Below are 27037 nucleotides of genomic sequence, written 5' to 3'. Positions count from 1 at the left end.
TTTCTTTCCTCTTGAATGGTACTTTCGTTTCAATCATGGACTAATAATTATTCGATCCATTCACTATCCGATTCTTCATATACTTGAGGTTCAATCTCCAATGTTAGATTGGACGTGGAATCATGAATGGGGTTGTTGATGTAGAATTGGATGTAGGATGTCTAGCCGAACGAGTTGTTTAAACTAAAGTTCTCACTAATGATCTTACTACCGCTTCGACATTGTTGGGCAATAAATCGGATTGTGCTACTCCCGCTTCGGATTCTCAGTATTACATCTGGGCTTTATAATATTGCTCCAAATATATGATTGTGAAACCGTCCAACAGTAATATTATGTAGCCTCTGCTGATAAATGAATGAGGTTCAAAATCGAATAAAAATCTTACCTTGACTTGGCTGCCTTGGCTGCCAGAACTGGCTACAGTCTGCCGGTGACTGGTGAGCAGGTTGCAGTCACTGGTTGACACCAGTAGCCAGAACAGCAGCGTCAGCGGACCCAGTAGGCATGCGCGCAGCATGTCGCAGTAGAAGCCCAGTGCATGTCTCTGCGCCTTAGAGCATTGTTGGTTCAACGTTACAAATTGCATACATAAGGTTCTTTCTCATGTGAATTAATTGTAAAATGTCATATCATATTTATTGGACTATGATGCTTTGAGTATTGAAACATTAGTATTGTAATATAATATAATATATTATATATTGTAATATCATTAGATTTATTAGGCCAAATCCATACAATGAAGAAAATAACTGGCTTATACATGTAAAAGACAGGGAATTCACGCATCATCACGTCTGAACAACTTAGCTGATGAACTTGAAATTTCGCATATAGGCTCTTAATTTACCAAGCATGGTCATTGGTTTCTTTTCAGTTCTTCAAGATTTCTTCAGTTTGTCAAGTTTTTAATTAGACCCTTGTAAAGCACGGGTTTCCTGCTAGTTCTTGATAAAATTTTTGATTGCTCTTCTTATTATAATCATATGAATGTTTTAAGAATAAACGATTTTCAAACTAGATTTTCTCCTATCTATTCAAATTTCTAAGTTAGACTCTCAATGGAATAATATTAAGTTGATTCTCTCCTACAAGGTTCGAGTTCGAATATTCAAGCTGTCCAGATAAAAATTCAACAAGGACAACAAGAAACCGTATTGCTCTTGTGAAATCTGCAGCCCTCAATAATAACATCAAATAAGAAAAAGTTGAGTTCATTTGAGCAGTTGAGTTGTTCCACAATACACAAGAAATTCACAAATATACAGTAATCTCTATTTACTCCCCAATTTAATGTTAAATTGGAAAATTCCAATTTGCCACTCCAATCTATAACACTTCATCAATTACGTCATTGCTCCTTCAAATTTGGTCATATTGACATAGCATGTTTTGTTTCTCTTATTTTCAGTTACATCATAGTATTTTAACCGTAGCCAATGTGAGGTTGGTATCTGGAAATAAAGTCCCTCACTCTTCATGGTTCCTTTAGTGGATTAGATGAGTGATAATGATACCGAATTGATTACGGAATTGCCAAACTTCAGTATTGTAGTCATAATAATCATTTGGAATTACCGATGAGTATCTGGTCATGAACTACAGATCATTGTTATCCTAATGTCACCTGAAAAGTTATGCTCTTCGTGTTATATTGCTTCCGCAACTGTTACTTCTGCCGTTGTTCACCTGACTGATGAAGATTCTGACAATGACAGAATGTTGACAAATCAACTTCGTCCTTCTTCAAGGTGTTGTATATCAAACGTATATATGATGCCATTAAGCTGAGAACTAGGAACTTCAATCTCTCAAATGTTGAACTCTCTCATGCCCGGTTTCACCGAACCCGTTCAAAAACGTCGAACATAGTCAAGCCTAGTACGATTCACAATAATTGTGCAATGTAATTATTTAGTTAATATTTCCATAGAAATAATAATATGTTGCAGTGCACTCGTTGTAAATCGTACCTGATTTAACCATGCTCAAATGTCTTGACCAAGCTTGGTGAAACCGAAGATCAGATTACATTTATCAATAATAATCACAATTAGTAACAAGTAAATCATTTGATCAATATTATTGATAAATGAAATATATTATCGATAGTCATTGATCTTCTGGAACACCGATAACTTGAAATTAAACTATCATCAGAGCTGAATCAGCTGATGGGCTTACCTGCAGCCGTGGCTTGACAGGTGAATCGGCTAGACAGCGACAGAGCAGCGTGACGAGAGCTGCACCGTCCGCCACTGACTGATGAACGCGCAGGATCGCGCACCTCCCCACCACACGCAGCTCCCACGGTGGTCGGTCGCTCGCGAGTCCCTCACACACTAGGCCAGACACGTACTCCTGCAACAACGAATCATTTCAAGATCATCACAAACTAGATCAGTTTATTCTCAAACAAGTAAGGATAGATGAAAATGCCAGATCAAATCAACTTTTATTCAATAAAATTACACAACAAATTGCATTATACGGGTGATTGAATACAGTTCCCACTGTTTGCTCTAGAAAATACTGCTTGCAAATAGGAGTGGGAACATTCAGAGCTTTATTACTCAAATAAAAATGCTTCAAACTGAAATTATCCAAATAAGTTCAATCATAACCATGAAAACCTTATGAAAATATTGGAAACAAATGACTGTCAAAGTAATGAATAATAATTATTATTAAACGAAAATCCAAATTAAATGCTGTAATTCAACCCGAAAACTTCTGCTACTGCAAAAAATTGACAACTGGGGAAACAGATGGAAATTCGATGAGCACTACTATTCAAGAATTATTTGTCAGCCCGGAAATCGAACCCAGTACCTCCTATAATTGCCGGTCAGAAATGCGTACCCTTACACCAAATTGACAATCTCTGGATAGCAGCGCTCATTTTATACGAAGCCATTGCTTCGTAGACAGGCTGGCCGCTATGGTTTCGTATAAAATGAGCGCTGCTATCCAGAGATTGTCAATTTGATGTAAGGGTAAGCATTCCTGACCGGCAATTAGGAGGTACTGGGTTCAATTCCCGGGCTGACAAAAAATTTTTGAATAGTAGCGCTCATTGAATTTCCATCTAGCTGTTGTCAATATTTGCAGTAGAAGAAGTCTTCGGGGTGAATTACAGCATTTAATTTGGATTTTCGTTTAATGATAATAATTAATTCATTAGCATTTGAATAATTGCAATATATCAGTAGTTTCCATATGTAGACTGTGATGAATAATTGTATATGATTATGGATCAACCAACGAACCCTCTATAATGAGATTCACTTACTGAAAGCACAACAGGCTTCAGGAATTGAATGAGAATGTAGATCTTCTATAAGTCGAAAAGAGTTGATAGTAAATAGCTACCGTACTTTCAAATGACACCAACGCTTCTCATTCAAACAATGGTGACAGTTTGCAATGAATCTCACTATACACCGCTGTATTATAAATTCTGGGGGAAAACTATGTAGTTCGAATAATCGATCACTCAATACTCCCAGTCATAGACCAAGGCTTCAGGTTACAATCTTTATTTTTCAATGGCAATTTCCTTAAAAAATGAATAATGATGCTCAGCTACACAATCAGGCGAAAAACTGAGAAAGATGAATTCATTTTGAACAGAAATTTCATGAATTAAAGAGTGAGGCTGCTGGTCACTATATCTATTACAAACATATCTGTAGCCACGGAATCTATTATCAATGCATCAATATATATGTAGCGATAAAGTACGAGATCCTCAATGCTCATCCCACCAGAGCATCTATATAGCCTACAACATAATATATATGTTTTCTCTATATAAGGTACGAATACATCGATATAATAATATCTATGAAGGGGTTGGAGGTCTTGCCAGCAGGTTTGGTATATCCCACGGGAATAAAGCCTGAAACGGATGTAATGATGAGCGGATCCCTCCCACCAATAGGCTACCTACCTTCACCTTCAATCACTTCAATGGCTCCATCCCCTTTGGGCCACCTTTTGATTGTATACATTATTCAAGTCTTGCGCTCATTCTATGGTACTCTTTCACCCGAAAAAAACCACTGGTTCTGGGAAATCGTTAGCTCAGACCTAAACCGATCTACATTTGAAAAGCTTCAATCTATCTTGGGTGAAATCCTTTTGATCGTTAGGGGAAAATATTTGGATTGTTCGAAATAGGATAGTGTTTCCTTTTGAAAAATCTGCAATATATATTGCTTTTTTTGAAAGATAGCTGCATTATCATAATGGTTGCATAATAAAGTTTACATAATTCGATCTGATTATTAATTGTATCTTGAAGGAATCGCTAACCGCAGAAAGGAAACATTTCCAACTTTTTCATAATTTTTTTCAATAAATCAACTATTTAATGTAAGATACATCGTTTACTGTAGAAAGGAAACATGTCCAACTGAAAGCATTGTAATGGCGACGTTTTGAATGTATAGTTTAATGCAGGTCCAGGTTTAGGTTTTATTGAGTTTTTTTTGTCTCTCCTGTAAAATTATGAAAACTGTACATGTTGCCTTTCTGCGGTTAGCGATTCTAAGGGACTCCCCACCGAAAAAACATACGAATTTATTCGTTCATCCTATCCCATCTCGTTGCTATGTGTATTTCTAATCCAATTGCATATCACTTATTTTGTTACTACTTCTATCATTTCTATCAACCACTGTTGTTCATTTCCCAACACTAATGAGCCTATAATATACTAGCCGGCAGGCTGGCTTAGCTTGCCTTGTTCGTCTAGCCATGAGGCTCCGCCCCCTGGACCCCCAGCTGGATCATCCAAACATAGGATCGGCAGGCTCGTTTCGTTCGCCTGCATTTTTCATTTGAGCTTACTTCCTTCCATGAAAAGTCAAAAGAGACTTTCAGGCTCAATTCAATCACTAGTTTAATTTGAATTATGTAGTGCAGGATTGCAAAAGCTTTATTTTTATCAGAATCGATAAATATTCCGTTATTTCTCGATTAGAGACTTTTTATTTAAAGTACAAGATGGAGGATAGATTTAGACCTACCTGCAAGTGGGCCTCGTTGACAATGTCCCGGGCATAGACGTGGTTGTCGATGTTGAAGTGCGAGTCGGGCAGCCAACAGTGGCCGACCGTGGGCAGGGCGAGGGGCCGCCTGGCCAGCCGGGGGCAGAGGGGCAGCACGCGGCTGAGGAAAAGGTGGCGGAGGTCGGTGACGGCAGGCGGAGAGTCGAACACCAGCACTGCGTGGACCACACTGCGTTGCCATGAGTCACCCAGCCAGCGAGACTCGGTACCCCGCATCGACTCGGCTCCTCCTGTCAGCGAGAGCACGGAAAGTTATGAGATTCACAATGTATTGTCAGTGTTGGTTGAATAGGAAATATAAAAATGTCATTTTTGAACAATTGTGGGTCCTTTCGGGAGGGATAGAGCTGTGAATTCGATTGATAACTGTGTATTGAAGGTTGCAATAGTGTAAGAGAACGAGGAGTGAGAGACGGTGGGTGATGAAGAGAGAGAGAGAGGAATAGAGAGAAAAAAGAAGAGTAGTCTAATGGAATAAAAAAAGAAAGATTGCAAGGGAGAGACGGAAAAAGTAAGGAATGAAGAGAAAGTTCAAAGAGGAAGAACAAAGAGAGACAAGAGAGAGAAAAGAAGAGTGAGGAGGGGAGAGGAAAAATGATAGAGATGGATGAAGAGGGAGGAAGAGAGGAGGAAAGAGAAAAGGAGAGACGGGAAGAGTGGGGGAGAGATATGAAGAGAGAGAGAGAGAGAGAAAGACGAAGTTCAATGAGAAAGAACAAAGGAGACAACAGGAGAAGAGAGAGTGGAGTGAGGAAGAAAAAGCAAAAGATATTGAATATTATTAGAGAAGGAGGGGTAGGAATGAGGTAAAAGTATAGGAAGGATGAGGAAGAAAATGAGAATAAAAGGGAAAAAAAGAAATAGTGGGAGAGGAATCAGAAGAAGGAGAAAAAGAAGGAGCAGAGAGAGACACTAGCAGGATGTAGACAACAAATCACTGCCACAAGTTGCCCAACTAACGCAACGCTCAGCTCACAGTGATGAAAGATGAGGCGAGTTTGGTGGAAAGCTATGTGTTCCAAATTGGAACTCATATAAGTTCATTAATTTCTCTTTGTACTCGGCTCTACTAGTATCCAATTGCAGTTTGAAAAATATTATAGTAAATTTCAGATAAAAAGGTTTCATTGATATTTATTAGTAGACTAGTAGATAGAGTTATTTCCCTCAAAATGAAAACCTCACAAAGGTCATAAAAGTAAAAAAGCTCAATGAAGAAGTATCATTTTGCTCCCTCACATGAATCATTATTATTTTTCATTCAAATTATTTATTTATTCACAAAATCAAATCAATGATTAGAGAGGGAATCAAAAGGTAGGCTATCCAAAACTAATTCTTTCCTGAATTTTTATATTTGATATAGTCAAAATGAGGTTGTGTTACCATTTCTTATAATTATCGCGGGATTTATAACAGTTCAGTCACGGTCTCATAAGTTGATCCTTGGACCAGTTCACCCCTTCCACAGTATTAAGACGCTTCCATGCATAGCAATAATTCGTCAACCAGTTTTATCTGAAGACTCAAGCTACGTAACCAGAAATGTAGATAATTTAGATAATGAAAATAATTTAGATAATGTAGATAATTTAGATTATTCTGCCAATAATATTTTATATAACAGTTTCATAATGAGGGTCTAGCAGGAGCTGCTTCAAAGACCATATAAAACTGTTGTACGGTATACACTATTTTGTCTACGACCACTCTAGCAGAGTATCACATTGCTGACTTGTTGTAAGTTTACAAATCGAACAACTAGCCTCTATAGTAAGAAGATTGAAATAAAAATAGGCAAAAAGCTACTCAGAGAAAGTGAACAGTTAACTTGAAATGAAAATTTAAAATACTGAAAAATAAAAGACAAACTGAAATCTTGAAGAGCTGAAAACTTGATAAACTTGATTGATGAAATGTGAGCTGGACTGTGCAATCTTAAGAAATTGGAAACTAGACTTGCTGAAACCTCTATGAATTGAATACTTGTTGAACTGAAAACTTGTCATATTGAAAACTTGAAGTACTATACTAAAAACTTGGAGTACTGAAGACCTGATGTACTGAAAATATGACAAATTATAAGCTTGCCAAATTGAATACTTGATTTAGTGAAAACTTGACAAACTGAAACCTGCTGCCAGTATCAGACATCATGATATTAATGTTGCTGCATCAGCATCGAAAACAGTGTAATAATGTACAAGTCGTTGCATAAAGTCCTCATTATAGGATAGTTTTGAAAATCCATTGCGAAAAGATCCCTGTTATGGGATTCATTGTGATGCTGTAATGTCTTCATTGTAATTATCATGGTCATAGATAAAAAATATCTAGGGGATACAAGGGCCAGAACTTTTTGAAAGGGTTGGAAAGATTGTCTCCTGAACAGTCCACTGCACTCATCAAGTGAATTCTCAGTGAAGCCTGTTTGAGAATAAGGACTTATTTGAGACATGCCCCTCGTCCTAGTGATGTAGGTGGCGATTTGAAATGAAATGATTCAATTATTTGAGCCAATAACAGACATGAAATATAGAAGGCTGTCAGTACCTAATACATTAAGAAAAAAATTTACAATACAACACAAGACGAAAAATAAAGTTATCAAATTACAATTCAAAACAAGACAAATACAATGAACACCACAAAACAAACAATGTGAATACCATGAATAAACAAACAATACATAGTATAATATGATTATAGTGTGATGAGAGATTTGTTATGTGAGATTTTCATGATAATTGTCTGACCTGATGCAGCTTGCGACCGTCTCCGATTCCAGTAGAGCATGAGCAGCAGCCAACGCAGCACATATGCGGCAGGCAGCAGTAGTGCCAACACAAGCAGCAGTGGAAGAGCGAGAAAGAAGGCAAGCAAGCTCCACAGCAAACTGCCCAGCAGAGTCCAGGCAGGCGACTCGTCCAATGGGTGGCGCAAACGTCGAAACGGGGCACTGCGCATGTAGTTCTGCGCACCCGGCATCTCCACACCACCCCCACCACCACTACTGCCACCCGCCACCTGCAACAGACGATGGACAGCTCAGAAACGCGTCCGCGTTCGACAAAAATTACATTCAAATTAAGGAAAAGGAATGGGCCTATGGAGAATAATTCAATGTTTTTGAATTCTGTTATTTTATATTATGTTCTGTATTTGTGATTGTATAGTTTAATCAGTGCTTAGCCCTTTCGAAAAACTATTAGGCTGGATTCTCACTGAATCTAACACATGAGTATTTGTGACTTAATGTAAATCTTGATTTGTGACAGTAGTCTACTCAGTGACAGAAAAACGTAAGACAATACAACAGTTAATGAGCGAGTTCTCCAAACTAAGGGATCACTAGTATTATGTTCACAGCTGGATTCTACATTCATGAATTCTCATGAGGAATGGGAATTATGGAAAATTAGAATCCTAGTTTCTTGATGATCGTTCTCATTTTGTGGGAGACAATTACATCTTGAGAACAGATTCTTTCCAAATCTCCTTATTTTTCTCAATTTCCAACTCCCAGTGACCTAGAAAATAGTCTCGACAGATAAGCCCTGGAATGGAGTGAGACTTAATTAAAAATGAACAGTCGGAATTCATTATACATATTATTTTGTACATAAGCCATACAGTGAAACATATATTTATAGCCATATACACTGTACGCTGCATCGTTCTAAGAGTCAAGAAGTGGGTAAACCGTAGGCCACAGTATTGAGAAAAGCTGTATCTCAGTATAGTTTTCCTTTCCAACCTCAAAGATAAGAGAAGTGTTTATGAGGATTCTATAATAGTTGGTGGCATTCTTCCAAGGTTTTCTTTCAATATAGCAGATACTTCTCCATAAAGAGTAAAACAGATATCCAACTTGGAATAAAGGAAGAAGGAGGTCCGAAAATATCCTAGATGAAAGTGAAATTCAGAGAATGGTGATTTTAATAAATATAAAATACATTCTTCAAGTTTCCATCAGGGGAATAAAGCAGGAAAGATAATTTAGATAATGACAATGGAAAAAACAATTGAGATAATGTGAAGAGAGCTAGAATGCTTTCGATTGATTCATCAAGTAGTTGGTGTATGAAAGAGGATAAAAAACAGAAGAAATATATGATGAATTTAAACGGAATTTTAGAGTATGTCGAGGCAAGTAAGAGGCAGGTAAGTTGACAAGAGGAGAGGAAATGAGGAAGGAAGAGAGAAAAGGGAAGGAGGAGAGAAGTTGTTAATTCATATGAGGAATGAAGAAGAAAAGAAGATGAGGGATAGGAAGTTCAGAGTCTTTTAACATAAAGAACAGGAAAGCTGAATGAAGCAATAAGAAGGAAAGGGGTGATGCGATCATATCCTGATGATCCGATGACTGAATTTTATTGATGGTGTGGATGAAAAGGTTTGGGTGATGAAGGTGAAGACAAAAGATGGGGAATGGAGTCTCATGATGAATTCTAAATATTGTGGATAAAGAGGAATAATTAATTTGAATAAATAATATACTAGAAATCTCATTTCCTAGTCTAAAAAGAGGAAACTTCAAGTGGAATAGATTGAGAACTCGTCAATGAGCAAGGGCAAAAAATTGGAAAGCTAGAATAGGGAGACAAAGAGAACGTAGTGGGAAAAATACTGTTTGTATACAGTTTAGAAAAGTTGCAGAGTACTTTTGGAAAAAAATAATAGTGCGAAGGATACAAAGGACAGAACGATGGTAGATAAAAGAAGGAAAATATTACGACAGTCTAGGGAATTCGAGGAAGATAGTACAAAAATATGAAAAAAGGGAAACACCTCGACAATTTAGTAGATAAAAAAAGATGGTACGGAAGAAAAAGGAAATACCTGAACAATCTCGTAAATTGAGAGGATATAGTAGGTTACAAGAAGGTAGAAAACAAGAAAGAAACGGAGGAAATATAGAAATAGAAGTAGAAGAAAGGAGGAGAACACGCAGAAACGACATGAAACCATAATGTCTCCCAACACGCGAAGAAATGCTTTCCGGGAGACAAAAGACAATAACTGGATCCATAGGGTCGTTGCCTATTTATTACATGACACTATACTTACTTTACTTCGTATATACACATATATTTACTCTACTTCATCTTGTAGTTTCATGTCATTCATAGCCTTAGTGGCTCCAAGCGGCTCAGTCTTAGTGGCTCTTTTTGTTTTAATGTTAAATCGAACAAAGAACCATACGTAGACAAGTATATTCTCTATAAGCTATAGTACTACTATATCATTTATAACCATATATGTTGTATTATAGTACTTCTACCATTGCATAGAGTATCGCGTCATCGACGTAAATTGTCTTCTTTCTATTCAGAATTTTTCCTCAATATCATCTCTACTGCTACAAAGGGAATGACAAAGTAGACAACATAAATGATATTGTTTCAAAGTTTGGGAGAAGAGAGTTTGCAAGCTAAGAACGAAATAATATTACAGTCTAAAAGGGCTGTTAGAATAATAAAACCTTGAACCTTTTGGTTTTTGTTTCCAGTCCTGTATTTCATTTGTTTGTGTCTTCGAAAAATCAACGACAAAAGCTGATTTCATGATTCCAATTATATCTTGCTCTCAGTCTGTTCAATTAAATCTGTGCTCAAAAGAATCCAGAAAGTCGGATTTAAAAATTAGATTATTTCACGACTGATTCTCAAACAAGTGGAAACTGGACATGGTGGAAAGTCACTCGGAAAAATGTCACAAACCAACTTTTCCTTTGTCGATAGAAATTAATCTGCACTGCAGGAAAAGTTCAAAGTTTCCCGTGTGACTTAATTGAGTTGGGAAAACTGCACGGGAAAATTCACCAGTATCGCTTTTGAAGGGAAATCACTGCGTGTGTGTGAGTGGTACGCTACTTGGGAAAGCCCTCGGAAAAGCTTTCAAAGGGACTACGTGTCACCTCGGTGCACCTGCTTCTAAGAGCTTTTCCTGTCACATTTTTCATGCCAAAGGCGAATGGAAAACGTGGAAAACAATGTCTCTATTCAATTTTCCCAGCATAACACTTTACAAACTCTCCATCTATTATCAAAAGTTTTCAATACCATGTATACGGGGCATTCAACGGTTTGTATAGACTGTGCCTTACATGCAATATACAATGTTTTGTATGGACTGCATCTCACATGTCATATACGGTGTTTCGAATAGACCGCTCCTTACAACCCATGTACGATGCTTTTTGAGGACGCTGCTTGAATATGGAGAGGATCTTTGATACTACGAAAGAGCCAGAATTTATACGCTCTGGAGTATAATACAAGTCAAAGAAGTACAGTATGTTTTGTATAAACGGCTTCTGTAATATTCATCTATAGAATATTTTCGGGGGTTGTTTAGAATTTTTTCCCCTTGAAGTATCAAATATCAAGAAAAAGTGAACGATGAGGAATTTGCTAAGAATAATTCTGGGAAAAATATAGTATGATTTGCATGAATAGCTTCTGCATTCCTTATAGACTTTTTCGAAGTAGTTTTGAATTTATCGCAAGCAGTATATCACGGAGTATAGTTCGGGTTGTATGAACGACTCCTTGATAGACCTCTAATTTAAAGTTCCAGTTTTGTCGCTAAAGGATCATAGTTCGATGTTTTTTAGAAAGGTGGATAATCTAACAGAAGCTGATCGAATTAAATAATTTGACAACTTCAAGCCCACCTATCAATAACAATTCCCTTTGAATAGCCTTCAAATAGGGGAATGATGATATCATTTATTAAGTTGTTGAATTTCAAGACAAGGAAACTGTATGCGCGATATATTTGTACTGAAATTAGAGACATCCATGGGTTGAAACTCATCCCATTCATGAAATTATCACTCATGTCAGGGTAATCTAGAATTTTCGAAAGGTTGGATCCAATAAAATCCAATTGAAATGAGAGAAGTTTTTGGATTGATGTAGAAATCAAAGTTATTTACAAATTAGGATAAACTCGATTTTGAATATTGAAGGGTTACTCAAGGACCATGATCTTCCTAGGTCCATCTTCCATGATCATCCATATCTTACATGATATTGATTTTTTTCTTAGAAATCAAAGGAAATTTTAAACTTGAATGAATATGAAAGAAATATTTTATAAGAAGGGGTTTTCTATCATTGGGTAATGATAATAATTATTTGTTGCTTCTTGTGTAGTTGAGAAGTTGATATTGTGGTAATTATTCATATTAAATTAAAAAGACTAAAAAAATTGTCAAAAAACCACAGATTTATTCATACTTAGAAAGACCGGTTCCAGTTATTACAACATTGTCAATCTCTGATAAACTGAGAAACTCTGTTTCTGAAACCGGTCTTTCTAAGTATCAATAAATCTGTGGTTTTTTGACAATTTCTTAGTCTTTTTCATTGAATTTAATAATTATTTGTTGTTCAAAAGTTCATTCAATACTCTTGAGTAAGTGTATTATAAATTTGTAGAGTAGAATATTACTATGATTTAAGAATTAATATTCATGAAATATTTTAGAGAACGTTCTCAGTCAAGCACACTCTGCTTAGCAGCCAATAGGAACTGAACAAAAAACGATCACATTATATGCTTTTAAGGATTGTGATTGGATCAAAACGTATGCTTCCGATTGACTTCGGCCAATGGCAGACTGTCAACCAACTACCAATCACATGGCTTCATATTATTCACTTAACTATATATCATTATGCTGGTGAATGTTTGAGAATGGAGTTTGCTATAGAAATTGATTAAGGTGTAGCAGCCCAAATTGGTTTCTCAATTCATCCATTCAATTATTCATTTATCAATACACAAGTTGATCATATCCGTTATAATTTCTCAGTATAAATGGCTACGTGGTTTTTATAAGCTCTAGCCGTTTTATCGAATTTGATTTCTTGGGGAAAACGAATACAAGGTTCCTTGGCTAGTTGGGTAGAGAAACCAGAGCGTGTGTGTGACAAGCGCTTACTTAGGCTTGTCAAGGCTTGTCGCAAATTGAGACGCGACGCGACATGACATGACGTTCGATGAGTCTGCTAGATGAGTTGAAATCATCTGATCATAATATTGTTGAAACGTGCTAGCTTAGTCTAATGTTAACATTATAATAATGATCATACATGATTTAACCTATCTATCACACTCGGTTCACGTCATGTCTCGTCGCGTCACGTCTCAATATGCGACTAGCCTTACGTCGTGACTATACAGGCGTATTGATCAATACAGATTATCAGAAAATAATCATTCAAATGCAATTCTTTCTAGCTGCGCAGACGGGTGGATCAGAGAATATAGAATGTCACATTACATAATTCTATAGCCTAGTCACTGGTGTAAGCCTGCATTAGGTTAAATTATTGCATGGGTGCAGGTGTGAGGATATCATAGCCTGCCATAACATTGGAAACATATAATTCATCCAGTATTCGCGTGTCGAAAATAGACAAAACTTTTTTTCAAATTCACATTTCCATTGCCTACCATTCCTCCAGTAACCATGACTGAAACTAAACAATTTTGAGGAAGAAATTGAATACCCCGGATATTTTTCTGTTGTATGACAAGGCTGACACATTCCGAAACAAAAATGGAAAACTGAATATGGCTCCCCTGCCACCAGCTATTGGAATTTTGAATACAATAGCCTGTATTCAATTTCCTATATGTAATGCTCTGACAAACACCCCCCCCCTCACGGCCGCAAGAGTACCCCTCCCAATTTTAACCACCTCAACCAGCCGATCAAAAGTGAACGAACGCTTTTGAAACGACGAAATCAATTTTGTAAACGGCAGCTTGTAGTTTCACCTCGCGATTGGATATATTGACAGCAGCCTAGCTGAGTTGTAGCTTTACGCGGCGCATTTAATTTATTTGGGGCTTGGTCTGAGGTTGGAAAGGGGATGAGGAATTCCCCCTATTGGTAATACGTTGCTAACTTGATCACTAACCTCTAACGTGTAGCTGAGGAACGAAATGCCGCAATTGAGTCATTGACTCACATTAATAATAGCGGAACCAATATTCTGGCTGATTGATCAAATTCAATTAAAACATTGTACTGGATGAATTGAATGTGAACTAATATATTGTTTTGGAGCGAGAATAGGATCGACTCATGAATTTGGAAAAGTGAACTCTATTGTTTAGGAAACTTCTATATCTATCAAAACTATCAAAACTTGGGAGGGATACAGTTTTCGGCTCAGACTGTTGTCCCTCCATTCTATATTATTTGAAAAAAGTATTCACATTATATTTTTTTGTTGTAGTTTAGATGATGTGGTAGATATTGAATAAAGGATGGGCCAAGTTTGTGAGAAAATCCCAAAACATGACATGCTATTACTACTTGAGGATTTTAATGCTCAAATTGGGAAGAAAGATCAACTTCGAGGAATTGCAGGGCAGCATACTTTGCATGGAAGTTCGAATGAGAATGGTTTACTACTGGCTCAACTTGCAGCAGAGCAAAACCTCTCAATAGTTAGCACCAGATTTCCTCACAAAAACATCCATAAGGGGACTTGAAAGATGCCTGGCTCTGACACTACCACTCAAATTGATCATGTTCTGGCATCACAAAGACATGCCACCTCGATAATTGATGTCAGATCTGCAAGAGGACCTAACTGTGAGTCAGAACATTTCATTGTGGTGACAAAGGTGTTAGAGAGATTATCCATGGTCGAAAACGTCAGAGGAGAAAAGGAACAAAAGTGGAATATGGAGGCTCTAAAAAATGTACAGACCAGGACTGCTTATGAAAGTGCAATTAGCGAGAAACTGGATAACTGGGAGCAGGAAGGTAATGGGGAAGAGGATAATCTGGATGGTGTTTGGATAAGACTAAAGGACATTATAGTAGTGCTGCTGGCACTATCGGAAGGAAGAAGAGAGAAAGAAATGCTGACTGGTACGATGAAGAATGTGAGCTGGCAATTGAGGAAAGGAATAGACTGAGTCTGGCTGTAATGCAAAGAGTGACAAGAGGCAATGTGGGAATCTACAAGGCAAGCGGACGGAAAGCGAAAAATCTTATTGGGAAGAGAAAACGAGAATACCTCAAAAGGCAGTTAGAAGACATTGAAAACTTACATACCCAGAATTAAAGAGGAAATTCCATCAATCAGTGAAAGTAATGGGTAGAGGCTTCCAACCAAGGACCAACATGTGCAGAAATAAGAATGGAGAAGTGATTTCTGAAGAATCAAAAGTGTTGAAGAGATGGGCAGAACATTTTCAAGATATATTAAATGGAAATGACGAAGGAGAACAAAATGCATGGACACCATGTTTTCACACTGCTGATATTGGAGTTGTAAACCCCACTAGAGAATAAGTCATAGAAGCAGTACAAAAGCAGAAGAACTGTAAGTCCCCAGTGGAAGACTCTATTACTGCTGGGATGTTAAAAAATGCAGGAGATAAGGTGATTGACAAAATATACAAGCTGATTCTGATGAAATGGAGAAAAGAAGAGATGCCTAAAGAATGGAAAATGGGTCTTATCTGTCCAATTTATAAAAAAGGAGAGAAACTGATATGTAGCAACTATCGAGGGATTACTTTGTTGAATGTTGCCTACAAGATATTATCCTCCATCCTTCTGAGAAGAATGAGCCCATTATCAGAATGAATCGTTGGCGAGTATCAGTGTGGGTTTCGACCAGGAAGGGGAACAACTGACCAAATTTTTGCTATACGCCAACTAATGGAAAAATGCATAGAATACAATGTTAATTTGTACATCCTTTTCGTCGATTTCAAACAGGCATTTGACTCTGAAAATTAAAAACCTACTAGAAGCCCTGGAAAGTTTTGGTTTCCCTAGAAAACTAATAATACTGGCGTCCATGATCCTGTCAAATAATCATGCCAAGGTAATTGTTGGAAGAAAAACGAGCAGAGCATTCCAAATAGAGCAAGGGGTTAGACAGGGTGATGCATTGTCAGCACTACTTTTCAACTTAGCACTGCACAAAGTTGTCCAAGAATTAGAACTCACAGGGAACAACCTGTTTAAATCCAAGCAAGGTTTAGCCTATGCTGATGACATTGCGTTGGTGGCTCGAAATTCAGCAGCTCTGAAGGAAGCTTTTTTAACTCTGGAAAAAGAAGGACATACTATAGGTCTTGAAGTTACAAGACCAAGTATATGAAGATGACCTCATCGCTGGCAAGACGAGCAGCACAAGATTTTGGAGTTGAAGGATTTAAATTTGAAAGTGTGGAGAGTTTTTCTTACCTTGGAACTGAACTAAATGTAAGCAATAACCTGAGTCAGGAAATTGAAAAGAGAATTGATCAGGGGAACAGAGCTTAATTTGCAAATAGAAGTTTAATGAAGTCTAGACTAATATCAAGATGCACGAGTGTGAAACTATATCAAACACTTATAAGACCGGTAGTGACATACGGCTGTGAAACTTGGGTTCTCAACTCCCAAAATATGAACGCATTGAGGATTTTCGAAAGAAAAGTGAAGAGAAGAATTCATGGTCTCATATGCGAAAATAAAGAGTGGAGAATCAGAAGCAATGTGGAGATAAGTAAAATTCTGCGTGGAAATGATATAGTACGATTCATAAAGTCTAGAAGAATCAGCTGGCTGGGACATGTCCAAAGAATGGAGAATAATAGGATGCAGAGGCAGATGCTTGTTGGAAGAATGGAAGGAACGAGGAAAAGAGGTCGCCCGAGAACACGTTGGCTGCAGGATGAGGAAAAAGATCTAGCGTGCCAAGGAGTGAGGAGCTGGAGGAGACTGGCTAATCAGAGAGATGAATGGAGGCGAATTGCTGAGGAGGCCAAGGTCCACGCATGGCTGTAGCGCTTCGTAAGTGAGTAAGTAAGTAACATCTCTCATCATTGCTCAGTTATTTCTTCGTAATAATGAGAAGAGCTGTTTATATCTGATGTCTGAGGGCATGGAAATAGTATTCTTGTATTCACGAGCTTCCTATTCATCCAATATGCACTAATGCAGATAGCATCATTCACATCAAACATGAGCATAATATTATATGATAATATTCCAAGCAATTGAAAAATTATTCACAAACATTAAATAACACATTTTCACGTTATTCACATAGTGTGATTTTAAATTGTAGCTGTAGCTATGATAACTTATAACACATATTATTTTCTCTTTATTCTTCTATACACTTTCCTCCTTCTTTTTCTCATAATATCTTTTTTCTCGCTATCATTCATAGGTGCATGGGTTATGTGACAAGAGATACCTAAAATACTAACCCCGCTCTTTATCAGAGCCAATCCTTTTATAGCTCCCTACAATAAAGAATATTAATACTTTGCTGAAATATTTTATTCCCTACTTTGCTTCTCTCTTTCATTCCTCATTTCCTTTATCCTCTTATGCTATCCCTATTATATTATCATTAATTACTCATATCCTATTCGCTTCTCCCTTTATTCTTCTTCTTTCCCCTTTTGTACATAATGTTACATGCCAAATAATATTAAACATACAACTCTGTATGCTTGTCCGATATAATTATCACGAAGCCATTAACCAAGTACGTACTGTGAACTAGAGCACAGCAGAATGAGAGCTATATTCAATAGACATGACCGGCATGAACGAGGTTATGAATAATTGAAGATTTCAATTTGTCTGCGATACCCTGGTGTGACGTGTGATGCAAATCATGATCGAGTCAAATGTGAAAGGTTGCACTAGCTTCCAGGCTGGATAATTATGCAAAATGAAATGATTCTTCCCTTTGATATAGGGAGTGGAGTTGTACTGATTCGATCTTTTCTAAAGGTCAAAGGTGTATTCATCAATTAAGATTGACACATGGATATTCATTGATTAAAACTCATGGGCAAAATTCCAAATAATTATGTGCAATTTAGCATATATGATAAAATTGAATTCATGGGTGATTTCCCATTCCTATTGTATCGATTGCTCCTACATTTATTTAGTACTAGCTTACCCGGCGAACTTCGTACCGCCAAAAAGTCAATGTATCTCATGTCACACTTGACTTCATTTGGTGAATTATGAAATTCATCTGACAATCGATATTTTCATTTACATCTCAAATACGGACTTCCTATGTGCTTAAAACTACCGTTTTAATACCAGTGAACAATTGTATCACAGAGTGACTTGTTAATTACAGCTGGTAAGTTTAGATGCTAAAAAAATCATATTATCACAACATGATCTTGAATCATGATCATCTTTTCGTTCTTTGGTAGCCGCTCAGCCGAAAATTTCGAAAACATGGGTCTATAAAATGGATTAATAATTGATAATTTGGACTGTTGTATAAATTAGAATTGGAACCGTTTTGGGCTTATAAGCCTGTGGTACTTTTCTGTAAGTTGTGTAATTATTCTGAATGATTGAATAAATAATTATTAGCCCCCCTATTAAAATTTCTGGTCAGAAACCATCCCCAATATTCACACAACATATTCTCAAAGTTCCATGCCGTTTTGTCAAGTAGTTTTCGAGTCTATAGGAACAAACAAACTCACAAATAGACAAACTAACACACAAACACAAATATAAATTTATATATATATATATATATAATTATATAAATTACCATAGCGAAAAGATAGCATGAAAACATATATCATATGGTAAAGGTCGTTCATGTTCCATATTTCACACAGATGATTTTTTGTTAACTCAATTTACTTTCGACCACTGTCTATTATTACTGTGTTGTTAGGGTGAGAGTATAAGAACGACACTGTATGACTACAGTGACTGTAAATAAGACACTGTAGAGTACAGTGACTGATTATAGAGTCTCTGTAAGTATGAGGGACTACCAGCGTTACATAGCTTTACAAAAAAGAAATACAGGGACTATCGGTTGAGATGACAGTGAAATTTGGACCATAACTGCCCTATATCATTGGATATCTTCTTATGCTATTTTTTTACATACGCTACAGCTCAATCATCACTGTTTTCTCCTAAACATTTTGTCACTTCTCCCTTCTTCTCATCCTTCTCCGTCCTCTATCATTGACGATTCATTTAATTCCTTTTAATTCATTTGAATGAATAGAACAAGTGATTTGGAAGTCAACTGTCATTCACTTTGCCACACTTGCACACTTTGAACAGCTAGCACACTTACCATGCGAGCCACCATTTTTTAGTACTCGCCCATTTGAAAACGCATTCTCATTGGCTAATTGCGGCTTGAAGCTTGAAGACACCATTTTTTGGGATGAGAACCTTTCAAACCAATGACTAGCGAATACAGTATTATATAATTATTAGGTTAGATATATCAATTCATGAAGACAACAAATTAAAGAGAGGAATTCAAACATAAAGGGTTGATAAATTTTACATAATTTTTTCTGCTTCCTCGTTTTGTTCTCTTCTCACTTCCACTCTCTATTCCACTTCATCTAACCCTTCTAATTTCTTCATTCTCATCTCATCTATTTTCTTCGTATTGATTTTCTCTCTTCCCATTCTCATAATATTTCCATTGCTCCATCATCCACTAGATCTACCCCTTCAACTTTATACACCTTTTTACCTTCTTTTCCTCTTCCTACTCTCTCTCTTATCACCCAGATCCTCCCAGGTTTTCCATAATTCCTTCCTTCCACTGAACGCTCTATTTTCTTGTTCCTAATTCCCAACACATCATTCTTATTCTCTCTCTCTTCCATTTCGTTCTCCCTCCCTCTATTTTCCTTACCCTTCTTTTTATCCAATTCCCTCTCACACTATTTCTTTCTGCCCATTTCTCACACTCTTTTCCTTTTATCATCCCTCTACACTTCCCTTACACTTTCTCCCTCTTTCTCGTTGTTCTCCCACTTTTATATTCGTTTTCTCTTACTCAGTCTGTCTATTCATCCAACTCCTTCTTTGCCACGCTCTGTCATCCTCACACGTTTTTGTTGTTTCTCTCCGGAAGAGAGAGTAAGCTCTTCCAAAAACTCTTATTCTCACCCTGTCATCTCCTGTAACTTCCTTTCTCTTCTTCTTCCTTCCTCTCTTTTCCTCACTTCCTCTCTGTCCCTCTGTCCCTCTGATGGTCAGTGAGTGAACATGTGTGCAGTTCGGCTCCGTTGAAAAGCGTTATTTTGTAGGGTTATCTTGTTAAAATCGATTTGAGCTTTACATTAGTGCATTAAGTTTTTTCACATAGTTTAATAAAATATTTTTAAAAGTCTGATTTTCATTGTAATTACGCAGTAATTACAATAAATAGTATTACATTACCTCCAATTAGTTTGACCACAGTTTGGTTTATCTATTGCAACATGGTGAAGAGCAATGGTAAGAAGCAGGAAACTCCCACACAAAAGGCAGGTAGGCGTGCAACGGTACATGTGTCAACGACCCCTCCCTGTCAAGACACAACGCAACTGGCCGACGAAATACTACAGAGGATAAACAAGGAAGTAAACCAAGCTGTCGCAGAGGCTTTCTCCTTCTTCCAATCCGAATTGGATTGATTGCAGGGTGAGAATAATGAACTTCGGCAGAGGATGGCAGCAATTGAGAAGGAGACAGAATTAAAGATCGACGATCTTGAACAATATGGTCGCCGTACCTGCCTGCGATTCTTTGGAATTCCGGAGACCAAGGGGGAGTCCACCGACCAGATTCTTCAGCGAGTCTGCAAGGAGAAGCTGAACGTGGAGTTGAAGATCGACGACATTCATCATTTGCATCGAGTGGGACCAATCCAGCAGCCAGGTCATGACATGGGCAGAGCAGCCGGCAAGGAGCGTCATCGTCCCATCATTGTGAGGTTCGACAGCTACCGGACAAGGCAGAGGGTGTTCGCAGCCAAGTGGATGCTCAAGAACACTGGCATCACCGTGAGGGAGGACTTGATGAAATACCGACTGGCACTCTTGAACGCAGTAGCAAACAAGTACGGGATAAGAAACACGTGGACAGTCGATGTCCGCATCAAGTACGCAGTCGGAGAGGGACCTGGATGACGCATCTACACCGCCGAACGTCTTGCCGACCTCCAGTAAACACTTCACGGTGTTGGCACGTCATATCTTGCTCTCATTATTTCAATTGTGCCTCTTCATGTAATCATCACTCTCCTCTCTTTTCATTTTTTCAGTCTTTTATTTTTTGTTGGACAATTGCCCTATAGATACCATTTTTACCAAATTAATTTTTGCTATTTGAACATATATAATACTGTTTTCATGGAAAAAATATAACTGGATTCTATGTTTACGAATCTTAAAATTAATTTTTGCTTTTTTGAACATATATAATACTGTTTTCATAGAAAAAATATAACTGGATTCTATGTTTACGAATCTTAAAATTAATTTTTGCTTTTTTGAACATAATATATAATACTGTTTTCATGGAAAAAATATAACTGGAATAAATCTATATCAACTTAGTTATAGCAATTATTCATCAAGTATACTGAAACATTTTTACTGATTGAATCATCCAATACTCAATCAGGAAACTAGTATTCCATTAGACATAACCGAATGATGTTTCCAGCTAATCCAATGTTTCACTTTTTATCTAACAATAGCATAGTACAAAAATAGAACCTTTTCCACTGCTGATAAAATTATGAAAATTGCTCCAAAACCTAAGTTCACTTTAATAATACATTTATAACAGTAGTATAAAAAGGTCACCTCAAGGTCACCAAAGCCTTCAAAAGCCTCAAAAGTCTTCACCTCAAGGTCACCCAAGCCTATCAAACCTAACCTCAAGGTCACCCAAGTCGACCAAACCTAACCTCAAGGTCACCCAAGTCAACCAAACCTAACCTCAAGGTCACCCAAGTTGACCAAACCTAACCTCAAGGTCACCCAAGTCAACCAAACCTAACCTCAAGGTTTTTTTTTATGTTAGGTTTGGTCAACTTGGGTGACCTTGAGGTTAGGTTTGGTTGACTTGGGTGACCTTGAGGTTTTGTTTGGTAGGCTTGGGTGACCTTGAGGTGAAGGGGGACTCTGGGACACTTGTGTCCCAGAGTCCCCCTTTTTATACTACTTATAACCTATTTCGAATTGCTGAGTTTATAACGCTTCTTCCTCATCTCAGTTCATTGTCAATCCATAATCTATTAAATTCATTTCTGTTTATCAACAAAGCCTGAATCCAGTCTCCACATGTATATTACTAGTGTGTATAGTAAACTTACAGCAGGATTCAAGTTGACTTTTCGTGGAATTGACAACAATAACAGAATAACAGTCATTGTAATAAAGACGGTAAACTTATGATTGGCACTTCTATTGTGATTTTCACCATAGTCACATTCCAACCTTCTATTCGCGTATTCTATTTATATATTCGTTATTCTGTTTTCTTATATGCAGTATTACCTGTCAGTAACTTCTATTATTTCTTCTCTTCCTACCTCTTCTCATTCTGACCTCCCTGCAAATTAGCTCAATTCATGCTCAAAACTAGTTATACTGTATATTTTTAATAATATGGACATGCTTACTTCATTTCTATACCAGATCATTAACACCGTACTCTATGCTATCTGTATCAATCCCTTCGCTCTCTCTTACTCACTCCCTCTCTCTATCCTTCGGTTTTTCTCATCCCTCCAATTTCATTTTCTTATTATCTACCTCATTTTATGCACCGGATATTTACTACTTTCTTCTAATATCTCTCTCTTCATCCACCTTTTTAGACAATAATCTTACATAATCTATGTGTATTCTCACACAGCTTAGTCCTCTCTTCACATTCTTCTCTCTAACAACCGTCAACTGCAATTTTAAATCAATCTACTGATTCATATTTCTCGTTCTTATTTTCCATCTCTCTGTACAATCTCTTTTAATTGTCTATCCTCTTAATGATTTTCATATACTTTCTGTACCTTTTTCTGCTGTGTTTCTGCTGGAGTTTTCTTCCTGTTTTCAGACCTGGTTCCTGTGACTTCTCGCACGCGCTCTCTCTTGCCGCCGCCCTGGCTCTCTCTCGCACCCCCACCTGCTCGCTCCCATCAGCATCTACCACTGCAAACTGCCCACCACATTGGATTATCTGCTGGACTCTGACATGAATAAAGGAATCTGAATCTGAATCTGAATCTGAATCTCGCTCTACCTCCACTTGGACCCGATTCTTCCACTACCGGATACCTACTCGCTCTATCTCCACTTGGACTAGATCTCCCACTACAAGTTCTTCCTCAATCTTCATCTTATTCACCATTAGGATTATTCATCACCGGAACTCAACACATCTACATCTTATTGTGTTTAGTGAATTTTTTGAACTAGTGCTATAAATAGTGAAGGGAGCCGAACTGCCAAGGCATACTGAATGCACTCGAATCAAGAGACTTTTTCATTTAGGTTAAGTTTTATCAGTTTCATCCCCATTTTCCCCGTCATGTGTCGTTCTGAGGTCGGTTCACGATTGGTCTGCTGCTTCCATGATGCCTCTCACTGACACGTCAGCTCGCTAGCCCTCAAGTAGGTATGATTATTTCAATAATAGTAATAATGACGCAGGTATGTTTCTAGCAAATAAGCTCCACTCTTTCAAAAAACTTTTCAAGGCTGCTCACCTTAACGTACAATCCCTCAGCTGCCACATTGATGAACTCAGAGCAATCTTCCGTTTTCAGGACTTCAATATAATCGGAATTTCCGAATCATTTTTGAAGCCTAGTATTCCATCAAATTTTGTTGCTTTGCCTGGATATAATCTTTTCCGAAATGATAGATTAAATAAAGCTTGTGGGGGTGTAGCAATTTATGTGAAAGATGGTATCAAAACAAAAGTTTTAATCACATCTAAACAAGAGTATTGTTCCAGACCAGAGTTTATGCTACTTGAATTATCCTATCTAGTACTGATAATTACTCGTTGGTATCTGTTATCACCCACCAAAAATAGGTCATTTCACAGATTTCGAAAGTGCCTTGCTTTCTCTTATGCCTTGTTATAACCGTATACTAGTTATGGGGGATATGAACACCGACTTGAACATGACAAATCGGAACTTTGACTACTTTCAACTGACTACAATTTTCCAATGCCTAAACATGACTATTTTACCTCTCGATCCAACTCATCATACTAATGAATCAGACACACTCATTGACCTTCTCATTGTTAGTGATCCCAATGAGGTTGTTCGAGCAGGCCAAATCTCAGTCCCAGCTATTTCTAGACATGATTTGATCTACTGTGTACTTTCCCATAATATATCCAAGCCAGAACAGAAAAATTATCACTTATAGAGACTTCAAAAACTTTGATGAAGCCGCCTTCCTGACTGATGTGGCTCAGACTCCATGGCATCGAATTGAAGCATTACCCTCAGTTGATGACATGCTCAAGACTTTCGAGAATTGGACTTTGACTTTGTATGACAAACATGCACCTTATGTGACAAGGAGAATTAATAGAAAACGACGAGTACCGTGGATGACTGAAGACATACTTAAGATGATGGGACGTAGAGACAAAGCACATAGAAAATTTAAAAAAGACATTTGACTTGGACAGTTTGATAGAGTATAGGAGCCTTAGAAATAGAGTTAAACAGGAATTATTGAACTCAAAGATTAGGTACTTGAATTCGTTTATGACAAACAACAGACAAGACTCTAAATCACTTTGGCAGGGAATAAAAGAATTCGGGCTTGGCAAACAGAAATCGAATCCACAAATTGACTTACCATTCAACAATATAAATGACCATTTTGTTTCACACTCTAACAACCGCGACGAAGTTGTCATTGCTAATCATATCGATGATCTTGAAGAGCAGGTTACAAACTTAGATTTACCAATTACTGATCAATTTCATTTCCATCCAATCTCAGAAGAAGACACTTTCAGAACAATTCAACGTATTCATAGTAATGCTACGGGTGTTGACAAAATTCCTATTAAATTTATCAAGAAAATGTTATTTGCTGTTTTACCAACCATTACATACATTCTCAACAAGTCACTTGAAGAAGGCATTTTCCCTGAAAACTGGAAGTTTGCTCTGGTTCGCCCTCTAAAGTTCCATCACCCAATAAAGTTGAGGATTTTAGACCAATCAGTATTTTACCTGCATTGTCCAAAGTGCTAGAAAGACTCATTCATGCTCAAGTTGTAAAATTTCTAGACAACAATAGTAAACTTCATAACTTTCAATCAGGCTTTAGAAAATTCCATTCAACTGAAACAGCTCTGCTCCGTGTCACTGATGATATAAGGTTAGCTATTGTAACGTTTGAAATTCGGATGGATAAATAAAAATTCCTATTTGAAGAAATTTATAGGTCTAAATGGAATAATAGGCTAATATCGCCAAAGATGATAATGCTTAAAGATTAGATAATATCAAGCATCATGGCTAAATTTACAACAGCCGAATAGAAATGAAAATAATTTTTGCTACCTATATAATATTATATAAAATATTGAAAATTTGAGGTTAGGCGTAAAACATCTATTGATTGGCGACCTAATGATCGACCGAGTCGCATAACGTAGAATCTGACCAAACACCTTGGCAGAAACTTATTGTAACGAAACAGTATTCAACTTGAGGAACCAAAGGTTCCACGTGGCTAATTATTGTAATATGAGAAACAACCTATAATCTGTAAAAAATTACTTTGCATGTAAAAAACGTATTAAAAAAACCCAGACAAAAATAATTAAATGTATTAAGGAAGTAGGAGGTTCCTAGGCGCATAAATACTATGATAATTTGCATGCACCAATCAAATGGTAGCAATTGATAGGCGGTAATAGTGAGCCGATTCAAATATATTTGTATATATTTCTACAAATGATAAGAATTTATGAATTATTGTTGTACAGTTTATGTTTTGGATACAGCCTGAAGGCAAATAAATTATTAAAGATGTAACATAAGTAATAATTTTATAGTTTGGTACGGTCTATTTGAGCCATGAATGGCGGAGGAACAGATTATTTAAATTTTATGTAAATTTGGAAATCGGAAATGAAAATTGTAAATTAGAAAAGAGAACTTCCCCACTTGCCTGCCAACCACCACCATGAGATGTCACCAAAAATTATAGAGCGCAATATCTTACTGTACCTTTTAATAACTTAAAGTTAAATTGAATTACTACATTTTCTCATAAGACTTTGTGAAGCTATTGTAAAGCAAGAGTCATTTAAATAATTTTTAATCCCTTGGAAGAGACGACTTTGGCTACAAATAATCCAGGACCACCAGGAGTTTGGATAGCCATCAGCAGCTCATAGAAAATTCCAGCACGTGAGTGAATAATATTTGAAATAGTGATAGGGCGCCCTCAGTGCTTCGAAATGAAATAACAAATCAAAGCTAGCTCGTCGAAAGGGTTTTATAAATTAAGAAATTGGTAAAAATACTTGCGCAAGTTTAAAGATAGTATAAAAGGTATTTTATTAGATAGTAATGAGTCAATCCATATATCAAAAGATACATCAATCAAAGAATACTAAGTTCTAGGCTGATAATACAATGTTCATATGATCATTAATTTCTATAATATAATTGCGATAATATAATGTATCTCTGATTCAGAATGAATCAGATTCTAGATGAATTGATCTATCTATTCCGTCAGGTGCCGAATCTCGCACCCTGAGATAAAAAAAATATTTATTATAAAGAAATCTATTGGAAACCATAGAATTTAATATATATTTGGATTATTAGTTTGTCAATTTATCATGCTCTGATTTAAGAAATTTATATTTGAAATAGAATTGTCCAAGTTGACAAGTATCAGCAAGTTGATATCGAAGCTACATGCAAATAAATGCATATGATCATGAAATGAAAGCACATGGTAGCGTTTCGTGCTATAGAACTTAAAGAATAATATCAACCTGTGATATTTTATTGATTTCGTTTCTTGTTATACTATATTTCGGTCACTCTACATATTTTTGTTTTGACTTATTTTTTGAGATATTTGTTAATATATGTATCAAATTTTTTTAT

The 27037-nt window shown here is 36.9% G+C and overlaps 1 protein-coding gene across 3 annotated transcripts in view; it reads right to left on the bottom strand.

The window, feature by feature from the left end:
• The window catches only part of LOC111049921, a 110335-nt gene that overhangs the window by 17714 nt on the left and 65584 nt on the right, over positions 1-27037 (bottom strand). For all 3 annotated transcript variants that reach the window (XM_039439025.1, XM_039439026.1, XM_022336116.2), the window contains 4 exons: positions 7835-8105; positions 5037-5308; positions 2188-2364; positions 389-553 (listed from right to left, as the gene is read on the bottom strand). In XM_039439025.1, the coding sequence (XP_039294959.1) occupies positions 389-553; positions 2188-2364; positions 5037-5308; positions 7835-8066 (846 nt within the window). In that variant the 5' untranslated portion in view covers positions 8067-8105. The remainder of the gene's footprint in view (positions 1-388; positions 554-2187; positions 2365-5036; positions 5309-7834; positions 8106-27037) is intronic.

The sequence above is a fragment of the Nilaparvata lugens genome, chromosome 12 (assembly GCF_014356525.2).
Source record: "Nilaparvata lugens isolate BPH chromosome 12, ASM1435652v1, whole genome shotgun sequence".
In the NCBI taxonomy this organism is placed as follows: domain Eukaryota; kingdom Metazoa; phylum Arthropoda; class Insecta; order Hemiptera; family Delphacidae; genus Nilaparvata; species Nilaparvata lugens.
This window is presented reverse-complemented; position numbering and strand designations above follow the sequence as displayed.